General features: G+C 38.4%; 2 protein-coding genes across 5 annotated transcripts; one reads left to right on the forward strand and one right to left on the reverse strand.

Moving 5' to 3' along the window:
- Positions 1 to 4739: 4739 nt before the first annotated feature.
- On the reverse strand, positions 4740 to 15544 carry LOC146468168 (putative histone-lysine N-methyltransferase PRDM6). Of its 3 annotated transcripts, none has more exons than XM_085124882.1 (5): positions 14368 to 15544; positions 8830 to 8989; positions 7889 to 8172; positions 6636 to 6897; positions 4740 to 5915 (listed from the first exon to the last, which is right to left on the reverse strand). In XM_085124882.1, the coding sequence occupies exons 2-5, from the start codon at positions 8987 to 8989 to the stop codon at positions 5170 to 5172; spliced, it is 1452 nt and encodes a 483-aa protein (XP_084981008.1). In that variant the 5' UTR covers positions 14368 to 15544; the 3' UTR covers positions 4740 to 5169. The 3 variants fall into 3 exon arrangements, with proteins under 3 accessions (XP_084981008.1, XP_084981010.1, XP_084981011.1); XM_085124884.1 differs by lacking the exon at positions 14368 to 15544 and adding an exon at positions 13126 to 13842; XM_085124885.1 differs by lacking the exon at positions 14368 to 15544 and adding an exon at positions 12835 to 12967.
- LOC146468169 (uncharacterized) lies at positions 12893 to 25486 on the forward strand. 2 transcript variants are annotated; one of them, XM_085124877.1, is made up of 7 exons: positions 12934 to 13032; positions 17525 to 17837; positions 19392 to 19578; positions 20913 to 21151; positions 22014 to 22272; positions 22471 to 23043; positions 23597 to 25486. In XM_085124877.1, exons 3-7 carry the CDS (start codon positions 19413 to 19415, stop codon positions 24121 to 24123), a joined length of 1764 nt encoding a protein of 587 aa, XP_084981003.1. In that variant the 5' UTR covers positions 12934 to 13032; positions 17525 to 17837; positions 19392 to 19412; the 3' UTR covers positions 24124 to 25486. The 2 variants fall into 2 exon arrangements, with proteins under 2 accessions (XP_084981004.1, XP_084981003.1); XM_085124878.1 differs by lacking the exon at positions 17525 to 17837 and having other exon boundaries at positions 12893 to 13032.
- Positions 25487 to 25726: the final 240 nt, after the last annotated feature.

The following is a 25726-nucleotide window of genomic DNA, read 5'->3' on the forward strand; positions in this document are numbered from 1 at the left end:
CGATATATAAAGGGCAATGCTTTGGCATGTTACGTTGGCAATATCACAAAACAGCATGCCCCTTGGAATCCAATATACCTTCTTTTGTTTTCTTAGTTAATTTTTCTTTATTTGCCTTAGTTAGCTAGCGGCGTATCAGAAAGTTCCGCATTGCAAAACCTAATTATTACAATTACTTGCTAGAAAGTTCTGGTCGTTAAATCAGCAGATATAAGCCCGAAAACCGTCGGAACACACCCAAGTCCTCAAGCACAAGCATTTTTCTCTTAAAGGAGTAAAAATCCGCTTTTCCATTTTATAGTTGTAGTGGTAATAAGTGTCATGGTGCAATGTAAATAGCGAAAGGTTATTTTTGATCATTTCTTTGTTATGACGACAATTAATTCTCAATCTTTCAGAACATATCGCCTAGTCACATTTGCCTTCCCCGAAGATAAAATACATGTAGCCACTGATATATTGAACAATCTTCATGATATCAACCTGTGTGAGACAACACGAAAATAAAACATCAGCAGCATATCAAAGTGGATTCATTCCTTCAGTATTCAGTTTATGAACGGATGATTGGACACAGTAGGGGTGGATACAAGGGAATAAAAAATGACAAACGCTGCATAATAATCAGTTACGTATGGACCTTTTTTCTATAATCGTGACTCCAATCTTGCTGCCTAATACGCTATTGATGACGAATATGGCAACAATTCTTTAAAAAACTTCCTGCCCTTTTCAGCTTCCTTTCCATTTGTGCGGACAAACGAAAGACAGTTCCGCTAAGAAGTTTCAGTTGTAAATGTAAATTAATCGTTATCTATCATGGTCTATACTGTAATATTTCATGTGAGGAATGTTGACAAATTCTACTGAGTGAAATTGTCATGCAGGCCAGCCGGAGAGATGCCAGTAACATTTTTGTAATAGACTTAAGGTAATGTTTTTTAAAATCTTGACCTGCTACTATCAAATCATGGTTTATTTTTTTGTATTGTTAATGTTTTCTTCTGTCATAAAAGTTTAAAATAGTCACAGAGCCTGTCGACAAGGTCGATATACTGTGAATAAATGCTTTTGCAAAATATTCCACTGGGTCAATCCATATTATCAATGCGGTTTAGCTGTATTGGTGAGCCAACTGATTTGGAAAAATTCGCAAAAACGTAGGCGTTACAAGCAAGATACTCTGGGGGTATCAATGCATAGTGATGAATGTAGATATGAAAACAGGTTGGTTTCAGTTAATAAGTCATGTATGTATTGAAACTTACTACTCGGTGATGGAAACCGTCATCACCGCACGCCTCTCCTGGGTTCGAGTCGTTTAAAAAGAATTTGGAAGCTTTGAATCAAATCGTGCTTCTGTCACGGCAAGCTCACTGAATTATTTTTCACTGGTAAAGAATTTTTGAAACGAGCAAAGACAAGTTCTACACCACGGCAATATATTTAGCGCCAGGCAACTGTTAGATCAAGGCAAACGCCCGTACTGGTATTAAAGTTTACTAAAATGATACTGGTGTTGCAGAGATTTGTGTTTCGGTTTTCACCTCTTTTTTCTTTCTTTTTTTGTTTTTGTTCAAAACATATTACCTCAACACCTTGAAACACACAGAGAAACTGAGTCACTGACACATCGCCCAACCGAGCCTACTGAACACAATAACATTGACAAAGCTTTACGTCAACTAGATAGGTCTATCTAAATTATGTAGCTTTTGATTATTTGATGTCATTTTTCTCAGTTCTTAAGAAAGATTTGAGTTGGTGTCTAATCAAAGTGGACAGATCCTTTATTTTGTTGAATATTATGTTGGGCTTCCATAGATGCATCGTGCTTAACTTACTGCCCCAGTCCCCTACCCTGGCCCTCTCCAGGCTCGTTTTCCCCCTCAGGGGAAACCTGCAGTCATTTAACCGTCGTATAATAAAAACTCCACTCTTCCAGAACTACTGAATTCTATCAGGGAAAACTATTCCTGAGTTTTTCATTCCATTTCAACTCAGTTTTTCAAGTAGAACGCCTGTGTAGCGCCAGATGAAACCTTTGTGTAACACTTCAAGGATATCAACGTTATGAATTCTTGTTGTTCGTCAGTATCAGCAAGAATCCATTATCTTCACCGCAAACTGTTTGTTGTTTACAGTTTGTCGCACTTGATTGTGCAGAACCCACTTGCAACGCTACCACTTTTTCCGCTTTGATTGACGTCAGAGCCATTAATGGTAAATTGTTGCTCCGCAGGCGTCCAAATTACCCAAGCTGTGCAACTTTTTCCTGTTTGCGGTTGAAGGTGGGATCTTGAAAACAAAGATGTTCCGCTGTCTGTTGCATATGCAAAGGGAAATCTGAATACTTTCCTGTGATATTCTTAGGCCTTGGTCAACAACTTAGGTTAAAAATAAGTATCACTCGCATCACAAAACGAGTAAAGAAAGCTGCCTGAGTAAAGTTCAAGTTCCCTCTTACATTTATTGAATACTTTCAAAATGTTTAATATCTATAATCGAAATTAATTAGAGGCAATATACAAAAAAGCTTGACTTCTGCATAAATACTAATTTTCAATTTGCAAAATCTTGTGTGAGAAAGAGCAACTGCGGCCACTACAGGGTGACCCTAATGTGAACAAAATAGCTTAGAATTTTTCAAGCATGCAAAGCAAATCAAACAAATCAAACTAAGTGCTTTATTTGTGTGGCACTTTTGTAAGCAATATCTGTCGAATATTCCAAGACAGAAGTCAAGCGGCTGCAGTTCGCCAGTTTTAATTATGCTTCATTAAACTAGAAAAACACTTAGAGAAAACTGTCTGAGACTGGAGAATTAAAAAAAAGTAAATACGACTTTCAAATAAGAAATTGTGTCTAATGTTTTCTGAGAAAAGGAACAATCTATTCGTAATTACTGGTTTAATCAGGAAAAATACGTCATATCCTTAGCTCTTGAGGTTATGCCGGCGTGTTTAACTTTGAGTGACTACTTTTCAAAGCAAGTTGAATTGCATAAATTCACGCTTAATGTTGGCCATTTGTGAAATTCAGGTGGAAATTTTTACCGCCCCAGTGCAGTCGGCGTTTTCTGTTTCATATAGTAGCAATACAATCACTAATTTATTTGTACAGTGTGAAAAAACGCACAGAACTGAATTGACATGCTGGGTCTTCACGCCATTTTTTTTTTTTTTTTTCATGATAGTTGCTATGCCAAAAAAAAAAAACCGGAATATATAAAATAAAATAAGAACAGAAAATAGTCCACCAAGTTTCACTTGAAACAAAGCCTTCCATACTGTTAACGACTTTCCTATTAAATATATGGGTGTAAAGTCACGGACCAATGAGTGTTAGCAGTATTTCATATTGAATTCGCTCCTGTGTAAAAGAGTATCGGAACTAGCTTTGTGGAGAGCACAGAACTAAAGTGTCTACAATAAAGAATCGATCCCTTTTTATCTTAATTGTTTGACTTGACGAGGAAGTTTTGGAGAAATATTTTACAGTCAACCCAGGTCACGCGTGAACAGTATTTCCAAGAATGAAATGAACATTCGAATTTCTCTTTGTAATGTCCGACGTGTGAATGGAATGTTGGACATTTCTCTGGAAATCGTTCCGAAAAAGACGCATTAACTGAAAAAAAAAAAGATTCAAAATACTTGAGAAACAATTGTTATTCTTGAAATATTCAATTTTGCAATGTAAAGAAAAATTCTTAGCTTTATACCGTCAATGATTGAGCTAGGGAAATTTATACGGGAACTCTGAAATCTCGTTGGCGATTTTCAAAACTGACATGTAAATTTCAAAACTCCGCTCAAATTTCAAAAATATCGTTCACGCGTGACTTGGGTTGACTGTAACATCTTTTTCTTGACGCGGATCGACATACGCACGTGGCAGGCTAATTTGTTTTAAGACTCGTTTACACAGGAGATCACTTTGTGATGCGATTCCAGTGGCGTTTTCGCTGCGCGCCCTCGTGGGGGTGAGAGCAGAGTGTATAGGATGTTGGCCTTGTCAGCCTTGTTGTCAAATTGTCAATTGTCTGCAGCTTTGAGGTAATCCCATAGGATCAGAACTGTGCTGGATTTTATGCTCACATCGCTTGCGCTCTGCTCTTATAATACGATAAATAGCCTTAAAATAACAGCGAAAATCATCGCTAGTCCTCACAGACGATTTGGTTGAGTTGAGTAAATTGCGTTTAACACTGTCGCAAAAATTGCTGACAAAAATAAAGAATCACTTCATTCTCTCCTGCACGAAAAAGGAGGACTCTGGGCTAGGGGATAGAATCCATGTGCGTAAAGGCAACCATTTCTGTTTTACTGTGACAGTTGACAGATCAATTAATATTGTGTTAAATGTTTTTTTTTCTGTTTGTATATACTGTATATTGTGAGGGCATCACATAATGCACTTCTTAGATAATGAATGAATGGAAAGGTAATTTGGCCACCATTAAGAAATACGAGTGCTGACGTTTGGAGCGTTAGCCCTTCATCAGAGCGAATTTGCTAACGCTCAAAACGTCAGCACTCGATCTCTTCACAATGTCTGTTGAGAAAGCCAAGCATTCTAGCAACTGGGTCTGGTCGTGTCATGATATAAGCATGACGTGGTTTTGAACTCCATTCAAAACGTTTTCTTAAAGGGGCTGTGCATTTATCACATACTGATGCCATTTCTGGTAACTAAATCAGTTCCCTCGGTAAAAAAATAACGGTATGAATGGCAATTTGTAGCGTTTATTTCAGTTAATTCAATTCATTGTAAGCTTTAACTAATTATGATTATTTGGATTTTTGCCTAAGCTAAGAAAAAACCTTCAAAAAGTGTAATCCGTGTTTGTTTGCACACCGGATGAAAAACGCACCGTCAGAAACCAGAGGCAAAGTTTGAGACAACGAACAGGAAAAGAATAAAGTCTCTTTTTTTTAGACTTTTTGACGGGAGATCTTTATCCCTGTTCTTTCAGCTGTTCTGAATAGTTGATAAAATCAAATATCAACTCATTTTTTTTAAATATTGCAAATTGGAAAAAATATCCTTCTTACCAAATTAAGAACCTTTGGAAAATAACATATATCATCTGTTAACAAAACATTTTCTTCAACACAATACAGTTCACTTTCTGATTCCACGTTTCAAGTAGTTTTATCTGTAGTTTTAGTCTGTATGTTGCGCGCAAATCCTGCGGTGGCGGCTGAGCTGGAAAGCTTGGGAGAATGACTTGCCGCACCCGTCACACAGAAATGGCTTCTCACCGGTGTGCGTGCGCACATGATTGTTCAAAGTAGTGGCTCCTGAGAATGCCCGCAAGCAGTACCCGCACTTGAATGGCTTCTCGCTAACGTGGACCACTGCGTGCATGCGCAGTTCTTTCGATTGCGCAAAAGCCTCTTGGCAATGGCCACATCTATATGGTTTACAGGGCATGCGCGAACACAGATGGTTGTTTAGTAGAGACCGCTGAGTAAAAGTTGTTTTGCATTGGCCACATTTGAACTCACCACCCTCCCCAGCGTTGTCCAGCACATCGTCAATCGCCCTCCGGTGGTGTGTCCCCCCATGTTCACTTGTACTGGGCTTTTTGTTGTGATCCACGCCTGCGCGAGATAGTTGCACTGCTGTCTCGTTGTAATCCAGTGAGTTGTTGTTGCTAATTTCTTGCTCCAGTCGAAATCTCTTGTTGTGTCGTTGTGATTCAAGAGTTGAGGGTTCCTCAGATGTTTCTTGATGCAGCAAACTGAACAAGGTTTGTGTTGACGATTTTCTTTTCGGTCCTCGGCTCAGCTTAGACGAGTCTTGGCTGGACCCATTCTCAGCATTCTCAGGGATTTCATGTTCCTCTGATGATATGCTGTCACGCGACAAACGAGCTGCAATGGGATGTTTCTCACTTGATCTTTTTTCTATAAGAAAATACAATTAGTTAACGATTAGGTTTTGTACGCCATATAATGCCCTTGCCCTCTCCACTTTCGTTCTATCGTACTTTTATTTTGACAAGGTAAAACATACGTTAGATCCAAGCCGGGTATTAACAGCGCCCCACTGTAGCTGAAACTGCGTTTTAAAAAAGCGAGATGTAGGGCTCAGACATTTCGGTAAAAGTATGGTATGTGAGAGGGTGAGGGGCTGAACCTCCGAACCAAGCTTCCACGCATGAAACTATTTTGAGTACCTTGTCCCCCTGGGGTGCCTTAAAACGAAGATGTCTTGAAAAGGTACCCTCTAGTCTACATGAAGTATTTTTTAGGCCAAATATCTGGTTTTGAAACTAATCCTTTTAAAATTTAATCCTTTACGATGACTTGGAGGTCAGCGCAGAGGAGATATGAATCATGCGAAAATCAAGTCATGTTGTCCCGCCCAACATTTTAAGCTCCTATATGGAAACACGCTGTGATTGGCCAATCTTGGAGAACTGAAAGAAGTGCCCTGTTTAGCGGACGTTCGACGGAAATGAAGCGTAGAAAAAAGTACCCGTAGGATATCACAATTTTTTTCCATGCGAAAACAAATTACACGGATAGAAAGTGAAATAAAAAAAGCTGGGGATGCACTACAGCCAGTTATCGTGGCCCCCTCTTGATCTTATGTAAAACATTTGCAGCAAATTAACATAATACCAGGTAAGTGAAGAAAAGAACTCTTGTTCCCAATCCCCACTGGTATGCCTATATGTTGCGTGTAACTGTCCTCATACCAAACCAAAAGCTCACATCCACGTGGAATGTCACGGAATGCTCGATAGAATATATTCTTGTTATGCTGGAATGCAAACAGGTTTTGCTCTTGCTTGTGACGCGCGCAACGTATGAACCGCATCCAGCTTGAAGTGTGTTTATCACTCCCGTCTAAGAAGTAGTCCAGTTGGTTGTCATCATAAATCTACAGAAAATAACAGAACTCTAATGTTAATCACCTGTAATATTTGTAATTGCATTTGTATTTTTTATTTACTCCACATGATCATATTACAAAAGGTTGCAGTACGTAGGAAAGGAGTGGAGAAGGGCATAATATAGTTAGCTAAATGTATGCCCTTTAAAATTACGTTACAATATTTGTCAAGATAGAAAAAAAAAGAAAAGAAAAAGGAAAACTAATTATAAATAGAGCAGAAGAAAGACAGAAAACGTTTTACAAGGTCGTGTGGCAGTGATTAATACTGAGCAAAATAATACTGGAAGAGAGCTCGTTTAAATGTTGTTTTGTTGATTTTTGACGAGTAGATATAGGAATATCATTCCTGTAATAGCATTCAATAATTGTTGGGCAAAATTTCCTAACATTTATTCTGAAAGGACAAGGATTCAGATGTTGCAGGGAAGCAATTCAAGTGGCATAATTATGTTGCTTAGTTACTAGGGTTGGGGTGAAATTGGAAGGCTTTCAATCTACAATAGTAACCGGCCTTAATGGAGTACCTTTCAGGAATAGCCATAGGGGAATTTACGATTTACCACTTAACTATGTTAATAAAAAAAAAATGAATAAATATTGTGAATAAGTTCACTTTCCTTGAGAGACAACGGTATTTAGCAAGGAGTACATAAATAGACTATCCATATATAAGTTGGAATTTCGAGATGTTGGTTTTCGACGCAATGGACAAGCGGGAGGACCCTGGGAAAAATCACCTTTGAAACTAATAACAAACTCAACCCACCTCTGGCGCCGGGTTTTAATTAGGACGCAGTGGTGAGAAAGGAAGCAGCGTATGGTTTTCTCGAGCATCCAGCATTTTGTCAGGTTTCTCCAACCAATATCAATATCGGTATATGTAGGGCTAAATGGAACATGCGCAGCTGCTGCCAGATAACGCCAACAAACCATGAAGCTTAGAATTAATGTAATGTACCCCTTGCTGGCATCTTACCTCCCACATGTGCGACGTATTCATATCAGCCGTGACGTCATCAATGGTAACACGCTTCCCTTCATATGGACCAATCCACGTCCCTACAGGAATATGTTGCTTGGCGCAGACTCCGAAATTTGTCCCAGGGATGCTGGAGAGACACAGTGTCACCTCATCCGGGAATGAGGCTACAGCGTAACTGAGCTTTACATTTGCTTGCACGGATTGCCTGTTATCTGTTTCTATAACTGTTTCGTCTTCATCTGGCGTTACCGCTGGAAACTCTGGTTCCCGTTCATTAGCTAGATTGTAAATAAATAGATTAATCTTTAGAATCTTAAATCCTCGAAATCAGGTTATTTTGCCTTTATTTTGAAGGTTACTAGCGAGTCAAGGGTTACTAAGGCCTACAGGAACTTGTTGAATTAAACGAATGCATCGCTTCGTTCCTCATTACTGTGGCTTGCCTTCTCTCCCCCCCCCCCCCCCCCCCCCGCAAAAAAAAAGGAAAATATAACTTCTAGCACCCTGGGTATTCACAGATAAAAATATTAGCTTATTTAACATTTTCGAGACAAAAGGCGGAAAAATATTATCCTTTTACTAAGTCACCGAGCACGAACCCAACGCATTCGCAAGAGCACACGGTCACGGTCAACAAAGATATCCCGGTCGTCCTTGTTCCCGCTGACCAGTAGATGAGGGTGGAGGGTGTAAGAACGAATGCGACACGTGATAATGTCAAGCATGCGCACAAGGGGTTAAAATTTTATATCGTGCTCAGTTTCCTTCGCGTTCCAATGAATGAGGGTGACGTGGGTTTGGAGAAGGGGGGGGGGGGGGGGGGGAAGAGGAAAAGCGAAAAGTGATGGTTTTTCTTCCCGAAGTTTAAGGAAGAATACTTGGGTAAATAGAGTAAATATTATTACAGAAACATGTTACGAAAACTGTTACTATACCTGAACCTTTAATGTTCACTATCTTGACTGGGTTTGAGCCAAACAGAACATACTGCAAAACTTGGGAAGTAATTTGTTCCCGTTGAGATGAAGGTGATTTCTTGACCACCGTTGGCGAAGGATTTTGTGCCTCTAAGTACTGCTGTGTCGTGTCTTCCATCTAATGTGAATGATAAAACATTTTATGTGGTGGTCATGATGGTGTTCGATCAAATCATGCTTCCCACATAACAGACATTCTGGACACACAGAGAGCACGATTCTTGAATTATGTCACTGTAAAGCCGCCGTTACACGTTGAAACTTTTAGCTGAAACTTGTGTGCAACGGCGAACGAGACCAGTTTCACGAAGTGGTGTTACACGGTGAAACTCTTGTTTTTTCACCGCTGAGACCGTTGCAAGCCGTTGCAGAAGTAGAAAGCGGTTCTACTTTTCGTGAAACTTGTCTCGCAACGGAAGTTCGAAAAAGTTTCACGAAACCGACCATGTTACACGGCGCAACGCTTGCTGAAACTTGTTTCGCAGCGCCGTTGCACACAAGTTTCAGCTAAAAGTTTCAACGTGTAACGGCGGCTTAACTACGTATTGCTAAAAGAAAAAGCGACCTTGTTATTGGTTGAAAATTCGCTCGACCTCACGTGCAAAAGGAAATTAAAACTCAAAATAATTTCCCAGGGAGCGCCCATAACAAAGAAGAAGAAAAAGATACTTTTATTTAAAACAGGGTAGTTCCTTCAGTAATTATAAAAACAAAATTACTGTTATCAACGGAAGCCCTTATTACAATGTTAAAAATTCTAGAAATACTTAAAAGATCACACACATCAAAATGATAGAAATATAAAACTATTATAAAAATCTACAAAACTACAAATTTTGATTAAAAACCATACCGCCATGATAGAAAAATGACTTTTTTGTTGACTCTAATTTAACTCTCGGTAGTCTAATGTGGTTGCTCTGTCTAGTAGTGAACAATGACTTGTACGAATTTATGTACTTATTAATACGTAAAGTAATCTTCAGTTTCCCTTTTCGTCAGTCAAAACAACCGCCGATAGAATCGAAATACCAAAAAAATATGTATATATTTGGCACACACAGACATGAAAACACAAGAAAGTAAATTTCATGTCGAGCAGCTTACGAACGCTTCCGATAATTTTCGGAAATTTTCATCAATTGCCGAAGACTGTCGAAGATTTCCGTTGAAGACGAAGATGACATAACTTGATTGCAAGTTAAACAGTTTAAACATTTTGTGTGTGTGATCAATATTTCACTCTTCACTGCTGGGCTCCTGTAAGAATTGAAAATTTTAATCGATCTCTAAATGTAATTCTTTAATGATTATTGGCAGAAAAAAAATTAATTATGTGTTGCAGTGAACTTTTAAATGTAAAAAGCTCTCAGAATATACCGAAGAACCCAATATTAATTTCATTAACGAGTTTTCTCAGGGTCACCAGCGAGAGAAAATATACTTGAAATGTTTGTTTCTTATTTTAAGGCATATTTGTGCAAGGTAATACAGTTCTTTGGCTGAAAATTTAATTCGAAAAATGTTTTATAGGGAAGAACATCTTATTCTTGGAAATTCCGAACTGCTGTTGGCTTTCCGAAAATGCTAGCCGGTCTTTTTTCATTTTTGTCCCTTCGAATACAAAGCGGAGAATTTTTTTCCAGTGCTGTGAAAATTTGAGGTGGCATTTTTCCGAAGAAAATTCCAGTTTTCCATCAGAACGTAGTCCGAATTTCTGAGGCGATTAAGGCCATCTGAACACTCTTCATCTCTTCTATCGAAACGGACCGTTTGGTGGCCTGTTGTCTGGTTTAATGATCTTCCTTTATAGCGACATCCAAACACAAATAGACAAGTATGCCTGTGTCACTGAGTAAAAAATTCATCTGTCATTTATTCACATAGCAACATCTCATTTCTTTGACAAATAGGCTGTTGTCATCTGCTAAAAATCTTTCTCAACTGAATAACCAGCCTTATGCCTATAGATTATCGACAGAACCTCGCGGCATAACCCAGTGGAATTTTTAAGAGCCTCTGTATAAGGACTTCTTGGTTGTAATAAAACGGTTTGCATTTGGCAAGTTAATCATTCAAGAATAATTTTCCTTGTCATTAACCTTGGTAAAAACGCGCAAAGTTTTTTACGCGTTGTAATCTCGCGCAAAGAGTAAAAGCCTCCTATCTAGGTAGACTGGAAAACACTGCCGTGTCTTTTGATCGCATTTTTACCACTGAGTAAAAAGAAATACCAGCAATCCGCTTAATCTCCACAGAAAATACGTTTAAAAATTTCGAGTTTACATCCCGGCTAAGTAAACCGTTTTTCAGCAGGACAGCATATCGAACTTACCAGTAACGAAAAGTTCCGGTTGATGATCTTCTTTCGACATTCAGACAATCGTTATCCAAGAGTCTGTGCTTTTGTTTTTTTGAGGGGCGGAACAGGAAGAAATCGAGCGGACCAATGAGCGGTCTCAAAACTTGCGCAATCATTGGCTACCTAAAATACATCGTTAGAGACGAAGCAGTTCATTGGCTCGGTTTCAGCCACTTTATGACTGTCACCAATAATATTCGCTTTTGCTTTGTTGCATAATCTTTATTTCTCAGATTTTTTTCACCAAAATTATTTGGAAATTCAGTTGAAATTAGTTCGTTTTTCTGGCCCTTAATTAACTTTTTAACTGATGGTTTTAACTTGACATGTAGAATATTAAAACCAAAGTGATTAATTAGATCCAGCTAATAACAGTGTTATTTTTAATTGGCAGCCGAGCTTACTGATTGGTCAATTTTTGCCACACCTTGAAGGAAACCCCCAGCGGTTGCCATTTTGTGATCTTTTGCTCCCGACAGCAAAACCGGTAAAGAAAACAATTTAAAACTTCACGCCAAGCAAACGACATAGGAAGTTAGTGTGTGTTAGGAATAAACTAAAAAATTTACTTCCGTTGCTTAGCTGACTAAATATTAGGTTATTCACGTCGGACAAACTTTTCATGCGCAAGAAAATCAAGTTCCAATATTCAAGCAGTTGAAAACTGTACGGCAATGTCAAGGATCACAAATGTTGCCCGCTGATTATGCCCAACGTTACCGAAATTATGTAGTTTCTGTATAAATAAGAACAGAAGCAGTGCTCAGAAACTGGTAGCTCGATAAGTCAGTGGAGGAGAGTGTTTCAACTCAGGTTTAGCTCACTTGAACACGCTCAAGTTATCCGGTTCCATGTTAACTATGCGGGCTGTTATGCGACTTTTGAAAAAAAAAAAATACTGGGACATTTGTGCTGTGTTTGTATCTTCTAAGCAAATAACTTGAGTTTTTTAATCTAAATTTGAGCGAATTGGTTTGTTCTTGTTTAATTGGCGCTACTTCAGGTGAACAAAGGAGATGGGAACAGACTCATTAAAAAAACGATGTAGCCACCTCCAAGTGGTGATGCAAAAAGCATCTTGAAACAAACGAGGAAGAGTAAACAAGCTTTTCTCAGTCGCAAGACCATTAGAAAAGGTTTTCTTTTAGAAACGTGACGACAAAATGAACAAGCGGAGTCGCGGTAAAACTGAAAAGAGGCCATTGACATCAAGGCGACAGTTCCGTACCAAAATGAGCAAGGGGAAAAGGATTTAGTCGGTCAAACTAATGAAATATTACAAGAAAATGTGCTTTGCTAATCGCAAGACTGATTGAAAAGAGTTTTTTTTTTCTTTTTTCAGCACGATGCGAGATGAACAAACAAACTATTATTCAACGGGTTGAACAAAGGCTCCAGACAAAGGCGAAGCGTGGAGACTATTTCCGGCTTTAGCAGGACCACCTTAAAATGGTCAAACAAATGAAATATTACAAGCAAACATGTTTTGACTGCTTTGAAACTATTTTCATGGCAGCACAATGACAAGACAAGCAAGCAAAACCTCAGAGGCTGTAGATAGACGAAGAGAGGTCATTCGTGGAAATGATGAACAGACCCACCTTAAATGGTTACGGAAAAAAGAAAAAAAAAACATTGCCAAACAAAGAGGTCTAAAGAAAAAAAGCTTTGTTGATTGAAAGGCAGTTTCAAAAGGATTTTTACAGCAAAACGATGACAAGGAGCAGCTAACTCTACACAGAAACAATGACTGTGGATGACGAGGTGCAGATTACTCGACCTGACAAGATTGAGCGCAGGTAAACCCAACTATTTGAAAGAATATTCTACAAAAACCTAGACAAAATGATTTCCGTATCAATACGAGTAGAAAATGGCTGAATATATCTTACCTTCAGAAATTTGCTTTTTCCTTAGAACTGTTTTGGGTTCTAGAATGCCCAACCTTGTTGTCTGTACAAATAAATGCCCCCAATACTGTCTTACCAGTGACTCTATATACTGAATAATTAAAGCATTTTATGCACATGGCATCCTCATATTTAAGGAAAACGCCAGCTCTTATTTGAAGAGAAATAATACAAATCCTTTCTGCATTACCACAGTTAAAAGTAGTCAGGCCGCACAATTAGGTGACCGCGAACTGTATGATTAATATTTAATGAGCGGAAGATCAACTGAAGGATATACTTCAAAAACGAGCGAAAAATAATTTTCGATATAATACCTCGAAAGAGGGGATACCCAAATTTCAAAACATAAAAATAATAGCTTAGTTTTCACCGACTATTCGAAGTTTCTGGTTCACCAACAAAACGAGATAAACGACCGCAGCCAATGCTTCTTTACCGGAACTTTCTGGAGTGTTATCAATGCTTTGACGATGAACCTCCCAACAAGTAAAAGAAGTTTCCGTTCGAAGTGGAAATGTGTTTAAGCTTAATCATGCCAAAGAACAGGAAAGAAAAGTAATCTTTTCGGTAAAAAGAATGCAAAGTTGGACGAAACCTTTCCTTTAGATGATACCTAGTGTCGACAGTGATTTGCAGTTTTTGAACGTCACTGACAATGAACAATGTCACAACTTGACGACAAAAACAAACTAAATTTACCAAAGCGTAACGAGATTCTTCAAGAAATGAAACGAAGGGTCGAAGATAGTTTTCTTTACTGATGAAAGAGTAGTTTTAGAAATCCTTATTTTTGTGTTTTGAGAGCCACGAAGAATAAGTAGCGATCAAACACATGTGTCTGTTTTTACTTTTGACAGGAGTAGGGTGGGGTTCATTTCCCACTTGTGACTTGTTGCTTGTTTTATGTCCTGTATAACAAAGCCAAGTCAATAGAAACAGCTTTTAGACAAGCTAACTGGATTATAATATTATTCTTAATCAAAAGCCAAACTTGAGCAAATATTTGCTTTAGTTTTTAAACGTTCTTTAAAGGATTAAATAGACAATTATGCACCAAAAGCTCTCTGAAGAGGAATCAGGAGTTTAAATCAAACACAACGCAATTGCATGTGTAGAGCGAAATCCGATCTAAAAATCTAAACAAAATCTTTAAGTTAATGCAAAGTGGTAGAAAATCTTACAAATTTCAGTGACATTTCAACATAAATAGCACAAGCTTACCCTGTGTTTCAACGAACTTGAGCCGACTTCGGATCATTTCAGGATTCCATTAACGCCACCAGCATTTCAACGTTCCCAGCTCTACTTTGCTCTGTTCAAGATCCATTAATTTGTTTGACATTTTTACTGATTAAATTGACTGTTTCTTTCCAAGCCATGTGGCATTCTCTAAGTGCTGCAATTCCATCAGGAGTTTTCAGACTCAAGTGGCTAAACTAACACCTTTAGTTGTTAACTTTTCTGTTGCTAAAGTCAGATCTCACTAAGGGATGAATCACCACACGGCTATGACTGTATAATTTTTAATTTTATTGCAAACGACCGACCACGGAAAGTTTGCCATTAATGAATTCCTACGAGAATCGACACGCTGCGGATCTGGAAACTGAGGGATTGTCTAGATATTTGACGTTACGGAGACCAGCTAAAAATATAATGTTTTCACTAGATATTCCGCCCGTGTAACCTTAAACAGGACAGGTTTACTTTGAACTGCTTTTAAGACTACTCAGTTACAATGTAATGGTTTCTAAAGGCTGGCGAGTTTAGGCGCGTTGCCTAGCGCTGCAGTTGTCTCTAGTAAGTATCTTGAAAATATTCTCAAGATAGTCTATCACTGCCTATTGTTATTTCGACTTGTTTCAACATTGCAGCACTAAATTATAAATAATTTATTACAAACATGATACTTTAATTTTGCAACAAAACCCATTAACGTCTGAAGCCTAAAGTCTGTGCCGATTGCCCGAACTTGTTAAAGCCTTAGGCAGCCAGCTGAAGCTGAAAACCGAGGCAGATCACAAACCACTTAAAAGCGTGCTGAATTTTACTTAAAGTGTCTGTTTCTTGCAGCTTTTAGCTACAAATTCCTTCGTCGCTAATGAGCTTTTATCCCCCGCGATGTTGTACAGATCTTTGCCAGCTGTTTCGCTTGGAACTATAACGAACATGTCTGAAATTTGTCACACATGGCCAACAGTTTTACACTTATTTTGCACGTTGGGCAACCAAGAACAAAAGTGCTTCAAGTCTAAGCTTTCTAGCTGTTTGAAATTGTTTCTTCTCATAGCTCTGAAAACAAAGTTTAATAACAAATTATGGCTCTTACTACCGTTGTTTCGTCACGGACGGACTTGCTAGATGTAAGTTCTCGGCTGGAAAGGAATCTTGAATTACAACTCACCAATAAGACTAAATAAATTTGATTCAAAGAGACTTCATCAGTTTTATTTAGGCGGCTAAAATACACAAACCGCAATATTCAGTTCAACACTGATCGCTTTTGCCTTCAAAAGTAACAATCTAAATTCGATGAAATCCATCGTGATTCCTCTAATACTTCATTTTTAAAAGAAAAAACTCCTTCTTTTCTCGTGTTCTGTCACTTGTTCGTGAATTTTTCCCGCCATTTTCTTGCGCATGTGCAGATGCCCCTTTAGCCCTTCCATGGGGGAGTACTTTAGTTGAAAAGTAACGTAGGTAAAACAGTAGTAAAACATGACAATTTTAATAAATTTAGCAATCGTAGCCCCTTTAAAAACGGCAACGAAGGAAATCAATGTTCATTTAGTCAATTTTATGATGTCGAAGAAACGCTCCATTACCATATTATTTTGGAATTTATATTTTGGCGCTGATTAGTGCCTGATGAATCACTGAGTTGGCGCTCTTTACATTCCCTATATGACTGCCAGCTTTCACCTCATTTCAGTGTTTTCAATTCTTTTCGACCTGTTTTAGTCTCTACAACATTGATCCAGTTTTTAATATAGTCAACTGGCATTCTCATTATTTCTCGAGTCAAATTTGTATCTTACATGCTGTCATTCAAAACAAGCTGAACATTGAAAAAGTTGGCTCAAACTGTTGAGAACTTAACTTGTTCACTGGTGATAAAAATATGGTGGCACAAGTTTGAGGTTATGGTGTATTCAGCTAGCCGACAAAAGGTCTCTCTCTTTTCTGACCCACTGCTGTGAAGTTTCAAATACATTTACTGCTAAAACTTACAATTCAAGATACCAATACCGGTACATGATCTTCAATATTCGACATTCTGTGTGTCTGCAGTATTAATTGTCAGAAAAAGTCCTAAAGGTTAACTAAATAAAATGAAAAAGTCACAGATTCCACCAGTACCTCCAGCGTCATATAAATCAGTTTCACTTACAAGGTAAGATCACCTTGCCAGCGGTCTAAAAGCAGGAGGTTTATACTTCACATTTCCTGCTTTTGCTACGAATGTTTTTAAAGTTTTGGAATGAATTCGTTCCCATATGAGCCCGAGAAAAACAAAAATTATTTACGTGACTTAACACAAATGCCCAGAAGCTATTTTAAGATTTCGAGAAAAAATTTTCCGTTTTGCGGGTGACTAGAGGCATTATTAATGAGATAATGGCTTGGAGGAGAATAATATAAGATAAAACAATCATTTCTATGGTGCAGATTAAATTGCTTTGCCGAGAGTCCAAAGTTCCGCATAGATATTGTTAATGAAAACAAATACTGGCCTCACGGCTACAGCTTTGCCAACGAGTGTTTCCGCTCCTAATATTGTCACGTAGGTTTTTTGAAGTTTTCCGTTTCCCTAAAGCATAGTATTGTTCTGAATTGCGGTAACGCTTTCATAAAAACAAGTACATATATTTGTATTTTCCTTGTAGGCTTATAAAATCACAGTTGTCCAAACGAAAATGCTCTCGAGTTTAATCTTTTAGCTTATGTCAACGAAAGCTGATTCGCTGAAAGTATAATTTTTACAGTTCTATCCCGTATGGAGCGAGTCGGCTGAAGTAGAAAAACTTGACTCTGAAATGTACTTGTTACTTGTTCAATCTATAATTAGATCTGTACGCGAATGGCCTCCCTGAATAATGCTTCAAAACTTCCTGAGGTAACCATGTTTCCAAGTAAACAAATAAATACATGCCTAGTATTTTACAACCGGCGATTTCATCAAATATATTTCAGAGCAGTGCTAATACACGCCGTCCTGACGTAATTAGTAAATTAGATCTGCTTTACATATCCTTGAAATCACCTTCGGGCATGAGTCATCTTGCATTGTCATCTTGCGCGGCTAATTTTTGAACGTTTGTTTTTGTCGAAAAAAGAGGCATCGAATCCTTGAAACAAGCACAAAGCTTTCTTCTAGATTTTTCGTGGAAAGCGCGTTGGTTTGCCAATGAAGGAGACTGTAAACATGATGCCCACAATAGTTGTACTTCACAGACACTGGAGACAGGTCACGAGTGGTCCTCTGGAATGCGGAATTTTTTAACAAAGCAAGGCCGCATGACTATACAAGCAAGTGAGCTTTCCTTTTTATGCCCTGTAAGAGTGGAACAAGAGACTATTTTGTGAGCATCCAAACTGAAACTAGCAGAGAAAACGACTGCTTTCGCGCCGGCTGACTCCAAGGACCAACAAGGAAATATCCGATTGCGTTTAAAAGATAGCCCTTATTGGTAAGTTGGCATATTTAGATAGAGATAAATTATAAGTAATCTGCGAGCAGACTGATATTAAATTGAATAATCATTGTGAAATATAGCAGCGACAAAACAACACGTACACCTTGGGATTTGGGCTTCGCTGGGATCCTTTTGTTTTACGATGAAATATTGCTACCACAACTGGAACTTTTTTCTGCGGGTGACCTTTTTGACTTGACGTGTTCTTATCGCCTCCCAATTCTAGTAAAATTGTTAGGAATATGATCACACTGCCTCATTTTTATTAACAGACGCGAGCTTATGTTTTGCTTGTCGAAATTGAAAATATGGACGGCACAAAGAATTCGAAAGAAAACTGGAGGCATATATCAAAATCGTTCCAGATTTATAACAAGCTGATCCGAAATAATAAAAAAAAAAGCACATCTCGATATCTTGATAAATTAATTAATTTCAACAAGTTTCTAATCCATCTCCAACCTGAACTGCTTCTCTCTCCAACGTATGATTAATTTTTCGTTTCTGCTATGTAGACGGTTATTGCACAACAGCTGTATAGATCGTTTGTTTGTAAGGCCGGCAGCAAACGGGAAATAACCCGACAGCGAGTTTGACATGACTGCACGAAGGAGGAAAAAATTCCGAGTTATTTTATTTGTAACTGCGCGGGGATTGGTCGTGAAATCTGTTTGACAGGAACAAAAAGAGGCGGAAAATCACAGAAAAAGCTTTGAGTGTAGGGAATTTTGCTTAAATGTTCGCTTTTTCGAAAGATTTTTTACAAACGGAATCGTAACTGATAAATATTCAGCAGTTTATTTAGACACGCCGGCAGTGATACTTGAACAAACCGCTTATTAATTTATTGGCTGCGTTGGCCTAAACGAGTGTAGTTCGGATGGGAAAAACTACATATTGCAAAGGTTACGTCATAGCTGAGAATAATCCCTTGCTGAACCGGCGGTTCCAAGAAAGTAGAAAATTTGTAAGTTGTTATTCAGCGCAGCGGTCCGTTTATTTTCGTCTGTGATATTTTGCCAGTTTAGTTGTGGCGGTTTAGTCTGCTGTCGCTGACCTAAACCTGCTTGGCTAAATTGAGCTCAATATAAAGGAGGACAAATTTTGGAGCTAAAATTTAGTAATATAAGTAGAAGTTGATGGTGAGCAGCAGTAGTTTTGCAAGTCAAAGAGGTGCGCCGTAGTCGATTATAAGTTTACCTTAAAGCAACACTAACTCCATGAACACTGCATCGCTTCATACACGTCAGAGACCTGAGACCTTGGAAGCGGGAATAAAAAATAATGGGTTCTTTTTGTTGCAACGAAAAGAGACTTTCTTTAAACTGTTAGTTTGATCAAATAAAAATTTTGCCTACATCTGCTGGCCAAATTTGCTCTGACCTTCATTGGTTCCTTATACTGATGTCGTCGTCTTTAAAAACTTGGATCCTTTCCAGACCGTTTTATTTCATTGTTACAGCAATGGAGACTTGGCTTGAATGTTGGAACAGATGGAAGCTTAGTTTCATGATTTCCTAATAAAACGCCTCTCCATTTCACCCTTAGGGCATAACCGCCATATTGCATATGGAAAACAACGATAGCCCAAGACAAGAGCAGACCAGAGGAAAGAGCACGGCAAACAAATACGTCTTGTTTGACGAGAAAACGATAAATTTTTTCCTGTATGGCAACAAGGAAGTCAGGGTTATAGACGTGAACAAGCTAAAGAGAAAGGATGAAAATGAGCAAGGTAAGAAATTTGTGAACCACGAGCAGCGGGATCGTGAATTCATGGAGTTTTTTTGTGGAGTAACGGAAACCTAAAAGCACCAAAATTAGACAGTAAAAAAAGAAGTGTAAGAAATGTCGGGTTCTTAAAGAAGCAAAATCAATTGCAAAAACATAAATCTCCTAAAAGCGGAAAGTTTGCTTTCCAAAGACCCCTTTATCTCTCATAGAGTGATTAAGGCCTATTCAACAGGTTATAGATCCGTTCACCACCTCTCAAACATCATTTCCACTGGATCAATACTGGATGACATGCAATATAAGACAAGTTTGTTACCGACAGTTGCTAAGTTTCTCTGGATGTTTTTTGCAGATTGTATCTCGTAATCATGAATAGGCAAGAATAAGAATGGGTGTAGCGTTAATATCATTGTTATTGTTTTGTCGCCTTTTCATGATTTATTCACTTAACCTTATTGTTCCCTGAAGTTCCGCTTTCGCTGCAGTGTTTACGAACCAAGATGTGACGTCTTGAAAACGAAGGAGCACACTGAATTTGCATTGCTCTATTTTGAATCAATATAATGTTTTCTTTTCACGGCAGAAAATTTGCGCTTGCACAGAAAGTGTACTGACTAATAATCCCAATAGTTGTCCTATTTTCAATACTATTTTCAACACGTCTTGCTTGTCCATTGAATATTTTTTATAAATTTTCAAAGTATTTCAACTATGGTTAATGGCCGACTAATTCGAGGGCTTAAATGTACTTGATATCTACTACATCTTTACCTTAACGCAAATATTTATCTAGGTACAGTCAATCGGTCACCCTTCAGCAAACATGCTGAAGGAACATATTGTCTTCTACTTGTAAATACACTGTCACGAAGGGCCGGACTGTGGGTGCAAAGCGACCTTCCTTGACCTACCCATGTCAAATCAACCAGCGGACAGTTTCAACTCTTGCCAACTCTGCTCGGCAATTGATACGTTGCAGTTATTTAACACCATGGTCAATTTTAAAAGAATTCATACATTTGTGCGGGAGACGTTGCCTTTTGCACGTGCCGGCTATTTGAGGACCTCTTGTTGATGACGTCATTGATGTGTCATTCAGCAAGGGACTGTGATCGAAGTGGTAAATTAAATGCTGGATGTTGGGTATTAGAATGATTTATGGTGAGAATGGATTTTCCGACATCGTCCAGAATCGATGTTGACATATGTTATAACCTTCAAGTGTCCCAAAAATCATTATTTAGTCTTTTGAGGAGATTTTTTATTCGGATTTTGAAAGCAAGCTATGATTCTTTTTTTACGCAACCATTGATAAGTTGTTCAATGATATCTCAGAACCTCCATCTTCAAAGAAACAGAAGACTGCTGCTGACTACGAACAACCCCAGCTCACAAACGCCATAAGATCATTCCCAGATGAAGTGCAGCTCTGTATGTCGAGTATTCCTGGGGCAAGTTACGGTGTTTGTGCAAAGGAACACATTCCCCTGGGGACATGGATTGGACCATATGAAGGAAGACGAATTACACCACAGAGACTCTCACCAGATATTGATTCCGCATACATTTGGGAGGTAGGATTCATCGAAAATTAACTGAAGCCCCATAATACATTTTCCAAATTGAAGATCACTCAAGATCCAAAAAGAAAATTTACCACGCATCACGAATGAAAAATAGTAAAAGATAGCTACTACCTTTTACATTTCTTGAAGATGTTGGTGATGATGATTATTGATGATGATGATGATGATGATGATGATGATGATGATGATGATAGAAGCAATAATCATCATCATCATTCATGTTATATTGTTATTGTTTAAAGAGCTGATTCTATAGTCTGTAATTTACAAAATGGGAAGTCTTGTTAGAAAGATTTGTTTGTGAAACAAGGTTAGTTAACAAAATGAATGAGAGTAGACTAATGAGTGCTTTTAGTTTTAACTCGGCGAGACAGATTTAGCTTTAATCGATTTAGCCGAATAAAATTTTTTTACGTCCTACTCTTTCAATCAAAGCTATCAATGAAATAACATTGGAATTGTTACGCTATTTACTATAAATAACAGAGGAACCAACATGGGAGTCTGAGCATTTTTTAAAAGGAAAGAGAAAACAAAACAGAAACCTTATTAAACTATTAATCCCAGACAACAGATCAAGAGGACTTACCATTTACACAGAAAATCCGGAAATTCCGGTTGTAAAACCAAATGGAACGCGTCGTCTAAAATTTACAACTGAGTGGCTTGTGTAAATGACAAGCGCCCCCCGAGTTAGTGTTAAGCGGCTTTTAAACAACTAGGCTGAGGGCGAGACCACCACTACTGCGAAAATAAACACTGGCCGGATGCATGAAGTATGCGTTTAAAACCTTTAATCTTCTCTAGATCTAAGCAGACATAACCTACATACACATTTCTTGATTTATAGATCTTCAAAGACGGTAAATTGAGTCATTTCCTCGATGGAAGCGACGAAGAAAATTCCAGCTGGATGCGGTTTATTCGCTGCGCACGCCACGTCAAGGAGCAAAACCTGTATGCTTTCCAGTACTGTGGAAACATCTTTTATCGAGCATTCAAGGAAATTCCACCGGGGAGAGAGCTGTTGGTTTGGTACGATGACAAATACCCTCAGTTTTATGGAATTCCTTTGGGAATGCAGGATTATGAATTCTTTAGAGAATCTGGTAAGAAGTTTAGCTTTAAACATACAATTTCTCTCTCCTTCGTTACTGAATAAACAGATAAAGATTTATGTTGAGGTGTGTTTTGAGAATTTGGTCTATTATTGCTTTCTTTGTCACCAGTCTGCTTTTCATAAAACCTTTAAAAATATCTTGTTCAATAATGTGATGTTTCGTTTTTGCTCTAATTTCTCCTTTTAGTAACATCTTCATATTCTCGAGCACCTCCAAAACTCAGTTCAACTAGCACACAAGTCAGTTCCTCAGGACAAGATCCTAAAAAATACGGCCTCGTGGAATTACGGGAAAATGCTCCTATGGGAACCTTCGGAGTCCCTTCAACGCGCCCTCTGCAGCCTCGCTTTGTACGCCCGACATGCAGTGTGGGTAGCTCGTTTGGCCGAGAACAGTTTGGTCTACCTGGTATTAGGGGTGGACCTAGATTTGCAGGGGCTTTGCGAGGAGAGATGAAACGAACTGAGATAAATATGATACCAACCAGTGGATATGACGCACAGTCACTCAGGGACTTTACTCAAAGATCTTTAGTGAATGATAGCAATTTTCACCCTTCACAAATCAGAAGCAAAGACTCAGTGTCAAAAACTGAACAAAAGATAGGCACAAAAAACTTACTGAGCAAAGGCCCAGAGTATGCTTCAAGCAATCAGGCAGGCTTGCCGGAAAGGAAAGAATCGTTCTATACAAACAACAGAGAACTTCCACAGAGAACAACTAGCACACCGGAAGTGACGTCATCACAGTTAATAAATAGTGAGTACTCTGTATCATCACTTATTAAAAGGGAACATTTTAAACATAAGAGATTTTAGATAGATGGACTTCCGCCAGACTAAATGATACTCAGCAACACATGATGAGGTACAGATTGCAACAGTCATCCCCCAGATCCTCATATTCATCATCGTCATCGCCATTGCCACCATCATTACCACCAACAACATTGTCATCGTCATCATTATCCCCATATCATCATAATTAATCATTTAATAGTGAAAAAGGTTGATGAACAAAGATACTGTACCTTTAAGAGAAGGTTAAGCTGATTTGGCTCTCTAAGTTACCTCACTTACTTTAGTTAGCTAAGATTCTTTCAGAAGGAAAATGAAGATGAAACGTTTCGTTGTTAGAACGTAATACCATTTAATACTTCTAGACCGATATTTCGTATTCAATGAATCTGATGTTTATTTAGTATGCGAAATGGTCGTTTTTGAACCTCTGAGGAAGCCTAAAAACAAGCTAAGTTAATTGAAATTACTTACGGTTTTTAAAGCTGAAGAAAAACACACCATAACTTTTCCAGATGATCAACAAATTTCTCCTCGCACAAGCGAAGGAAAAGTACTCCAGTCTGGAAATACATCAGAGCGTCCCATACCTGCCCTTCATGCTCACTTACCCCAAGCACCACCTCTTCAACGAAACATGAACCAGTTCTACTATGAACCAATGAGAACTCAAGCATCGGAGATGTCCCTGGAGGAGTTTGGCATGTGGAGGTGCCGGCAGTGCTTAAAGACATTTACTCAGCGGGTGTCGCTTCAAATGCACGAGTGTTCCCAGACTCCTCGGAGGCCATATCAGTGCGGTCAGTGTACGCTCTCTTTCGCTACTCCGTCTGACTTAAGAAGTCACGTGGAGTTACATACAAATGACAAGCTGTTCAAGTGCGGATTTTGTTCCCGCACGTTTTCGGGGGCGACAACTTTAAACAATCACATACGTACACATACGGGTGAGAAACCGTTCACCTGTGAGAGATGTACCAGAACTTTTTCACAAGCCAGCCATTTAGCGAGACATCAGCGAGTTCCAGGGGAATGTTTGTAGGACCATTGCTGTGGCACAAATAGTTTGGAAAGCATTAGCTTCAGAGTCTGAATTTCGGCTTGGAAGATTGCATAAGTTTTCCAAGGAATAAAATGGCAGTGTAAAATGTTAAATTATCATGAGCAATGATCTCGCAAGACATATTTCCTTGATTTCTGCTCCAATCTCGCACACAGAGTCCTCAGGCTCTTTGGCCAGTGGGTGGTGGCCAGAAGAGACTCTGGGGTAATTGAAAAATTTGTTTTTTTGATTACCTGCCTCGCAACGGCTCTGAATTGTTTTACTGCAGAAATCCTGCGGTAAAAAAATTCCAATACCCCAGAGTCTCTCCAGGCGATCAACTGCTGGCCAAAGAGCCTAAAATACAAGATTGTTTCCACTCCGAAGGGCAACGACTAAATCATGTTTTTTACAGAAAGAGCAAATTTCCAGTTCACTGAATTGATAATTACCTTTTTATTACAACTTTTAAACTCAATCAAAAACATCTCAGAAAGATAGTCATTTATCTTTGTTTCAATACAGTATATAAAACTCTCTCCAAGGCTGGATACCAGTTTTATCTGTCATGTCCGGCTAAGGGAGGTGTCCTCCTCGAAGAGAGTCATATCATATCACTACAAGAATTATAGTGCATCAATTTACTTGCGAAACGTCTTTTACGTGAATAAAAATATAATGCAAATATTTTCCTTTATTCTTTGTAAGATTTATTGCTTGATTTTACTCCGTTGTTACAAAGGAGCATGTATTTTCCTTGCTCTTGAGTCACCTGCGTGACTAACAAGTATTTCTCGGTGAGTTATCCACGACATGTTATCTTTTCTAATGTCTGAAACTACTGACATGTTTGTTCGACAAGTTTGCCTTGGTGAGAACAACATAGCCTTTCACGCACCACCACGTTTTTTTCTTAGTCAAATTTTGTGGTTTAAAAATGTGCACACCCATTTTTGAGCAAGAAGATTTCTCAAGTAAAATGTTTACAAATTTTGTCGTACACCCAAGAAAATAAACTGAAAGTTTCAATTAAAAAATTCGTAACTCCTCTAAAGGCTTTTCAGTAACTATTTACATCATTAGTGAACTAAGTAAAGTCTCGAGATAAAATGTACAAACTATCCAATATAAATTACAGAAAACTATACGGTTAAAATTAGAATATTGCAGCTGGGCGAGTAAATGTTCCCTCATCGACTTTTTGAAAGCTTTAAAAGAGGAACGTCGTTTTAAATTGTTGTCTAAATTGTTACTGGTGTTAACCGCTCTGTAAGCAAGTATTCGCTGACCAGCAGCCGATGTATACAATGGTATTTGTAAAGTGTCACGCTTGCGAGTACAACGGCTATGGATGGTGGACCGTTTGCGAAGTTAATCGCAAAGATAACAAGGGGCAAGATTATTTGCGCACTTGCATACCACGGCTAAGTCTTAAGGTATAAAAGCTGTTCGACAGGCAAACAGTTGAACTGGTGCAAGAGCGGAGTGACTGGTCGTATTTTCTGGAAGCGAACTTAAAACAACTTACAAATAACGTCGTACACAAGAGAACATAAAATGTCTAATCAAATTTGAACAGATAATACCGTGTTAAGGATACCTT

Source organism: Pavona decussata, unplaced genomic scaffold, assembly GCF_977016875.1.
Source record: "Pavona decussata unplaced genomic scaffold, jaPavDecu1.1 SCAFFOLD_133, whole genome shotgun sequence".
NCBI classification, from domain to species: domain Eukaryota; kingdom Metazoa; phylum Cnidaria; class Anthozoa; order Scleractinia; family Agariciidae; genus Pavona; species Pavona decussata.

Excerpts from the sequence above, each read along its gene's own strand:
- LOC146468169 (XM_085124878.1), top strand. The coding sequence starts at position 19,413 with ATGGAAAACAACGATAGCCCAAGACAAGAGCAGACCAGAGGAAAGAGC. Across the intron at positions 19,579-20,912 it reads AAAGGATGAAAATGAGCAAG|AACCTCCATCTTCAAAGAAA; the intron begins GTAAGAAATTTG and ends ATGATATCTCAG. Across the intron at positions 22,273-22,470 it reads TGAATTCTTTAGAGAATCTG|TAACATCTTCATATTCTCGA; the intron begins GTAAGAAGTTTA and ends TTCTCCTTTTAG.
- LOC146468168 (XM_085124882.1), bottom strand. The coding sequence starts at position 8,989 with ATGGAAGACACGACACAGCAGTACTTAGAGGCACAAAATCCTTCGCCA. Across the intron at positions 6,898-7,888 it reads ATACGTCGCACATGTGGGAG|ATTTATGATGACAACCAACT; the intron begins GTAAGATGCCAG and ends TATTTTCTGTAG. Across the intron at positions 5,916-6,635 it reads TTCTTTTCTTCACTTACCTG|AAAAAAGATCAAGTGAGAAA; the intron begins GTATTATGTTAA and ends ATTTTCTTATAG.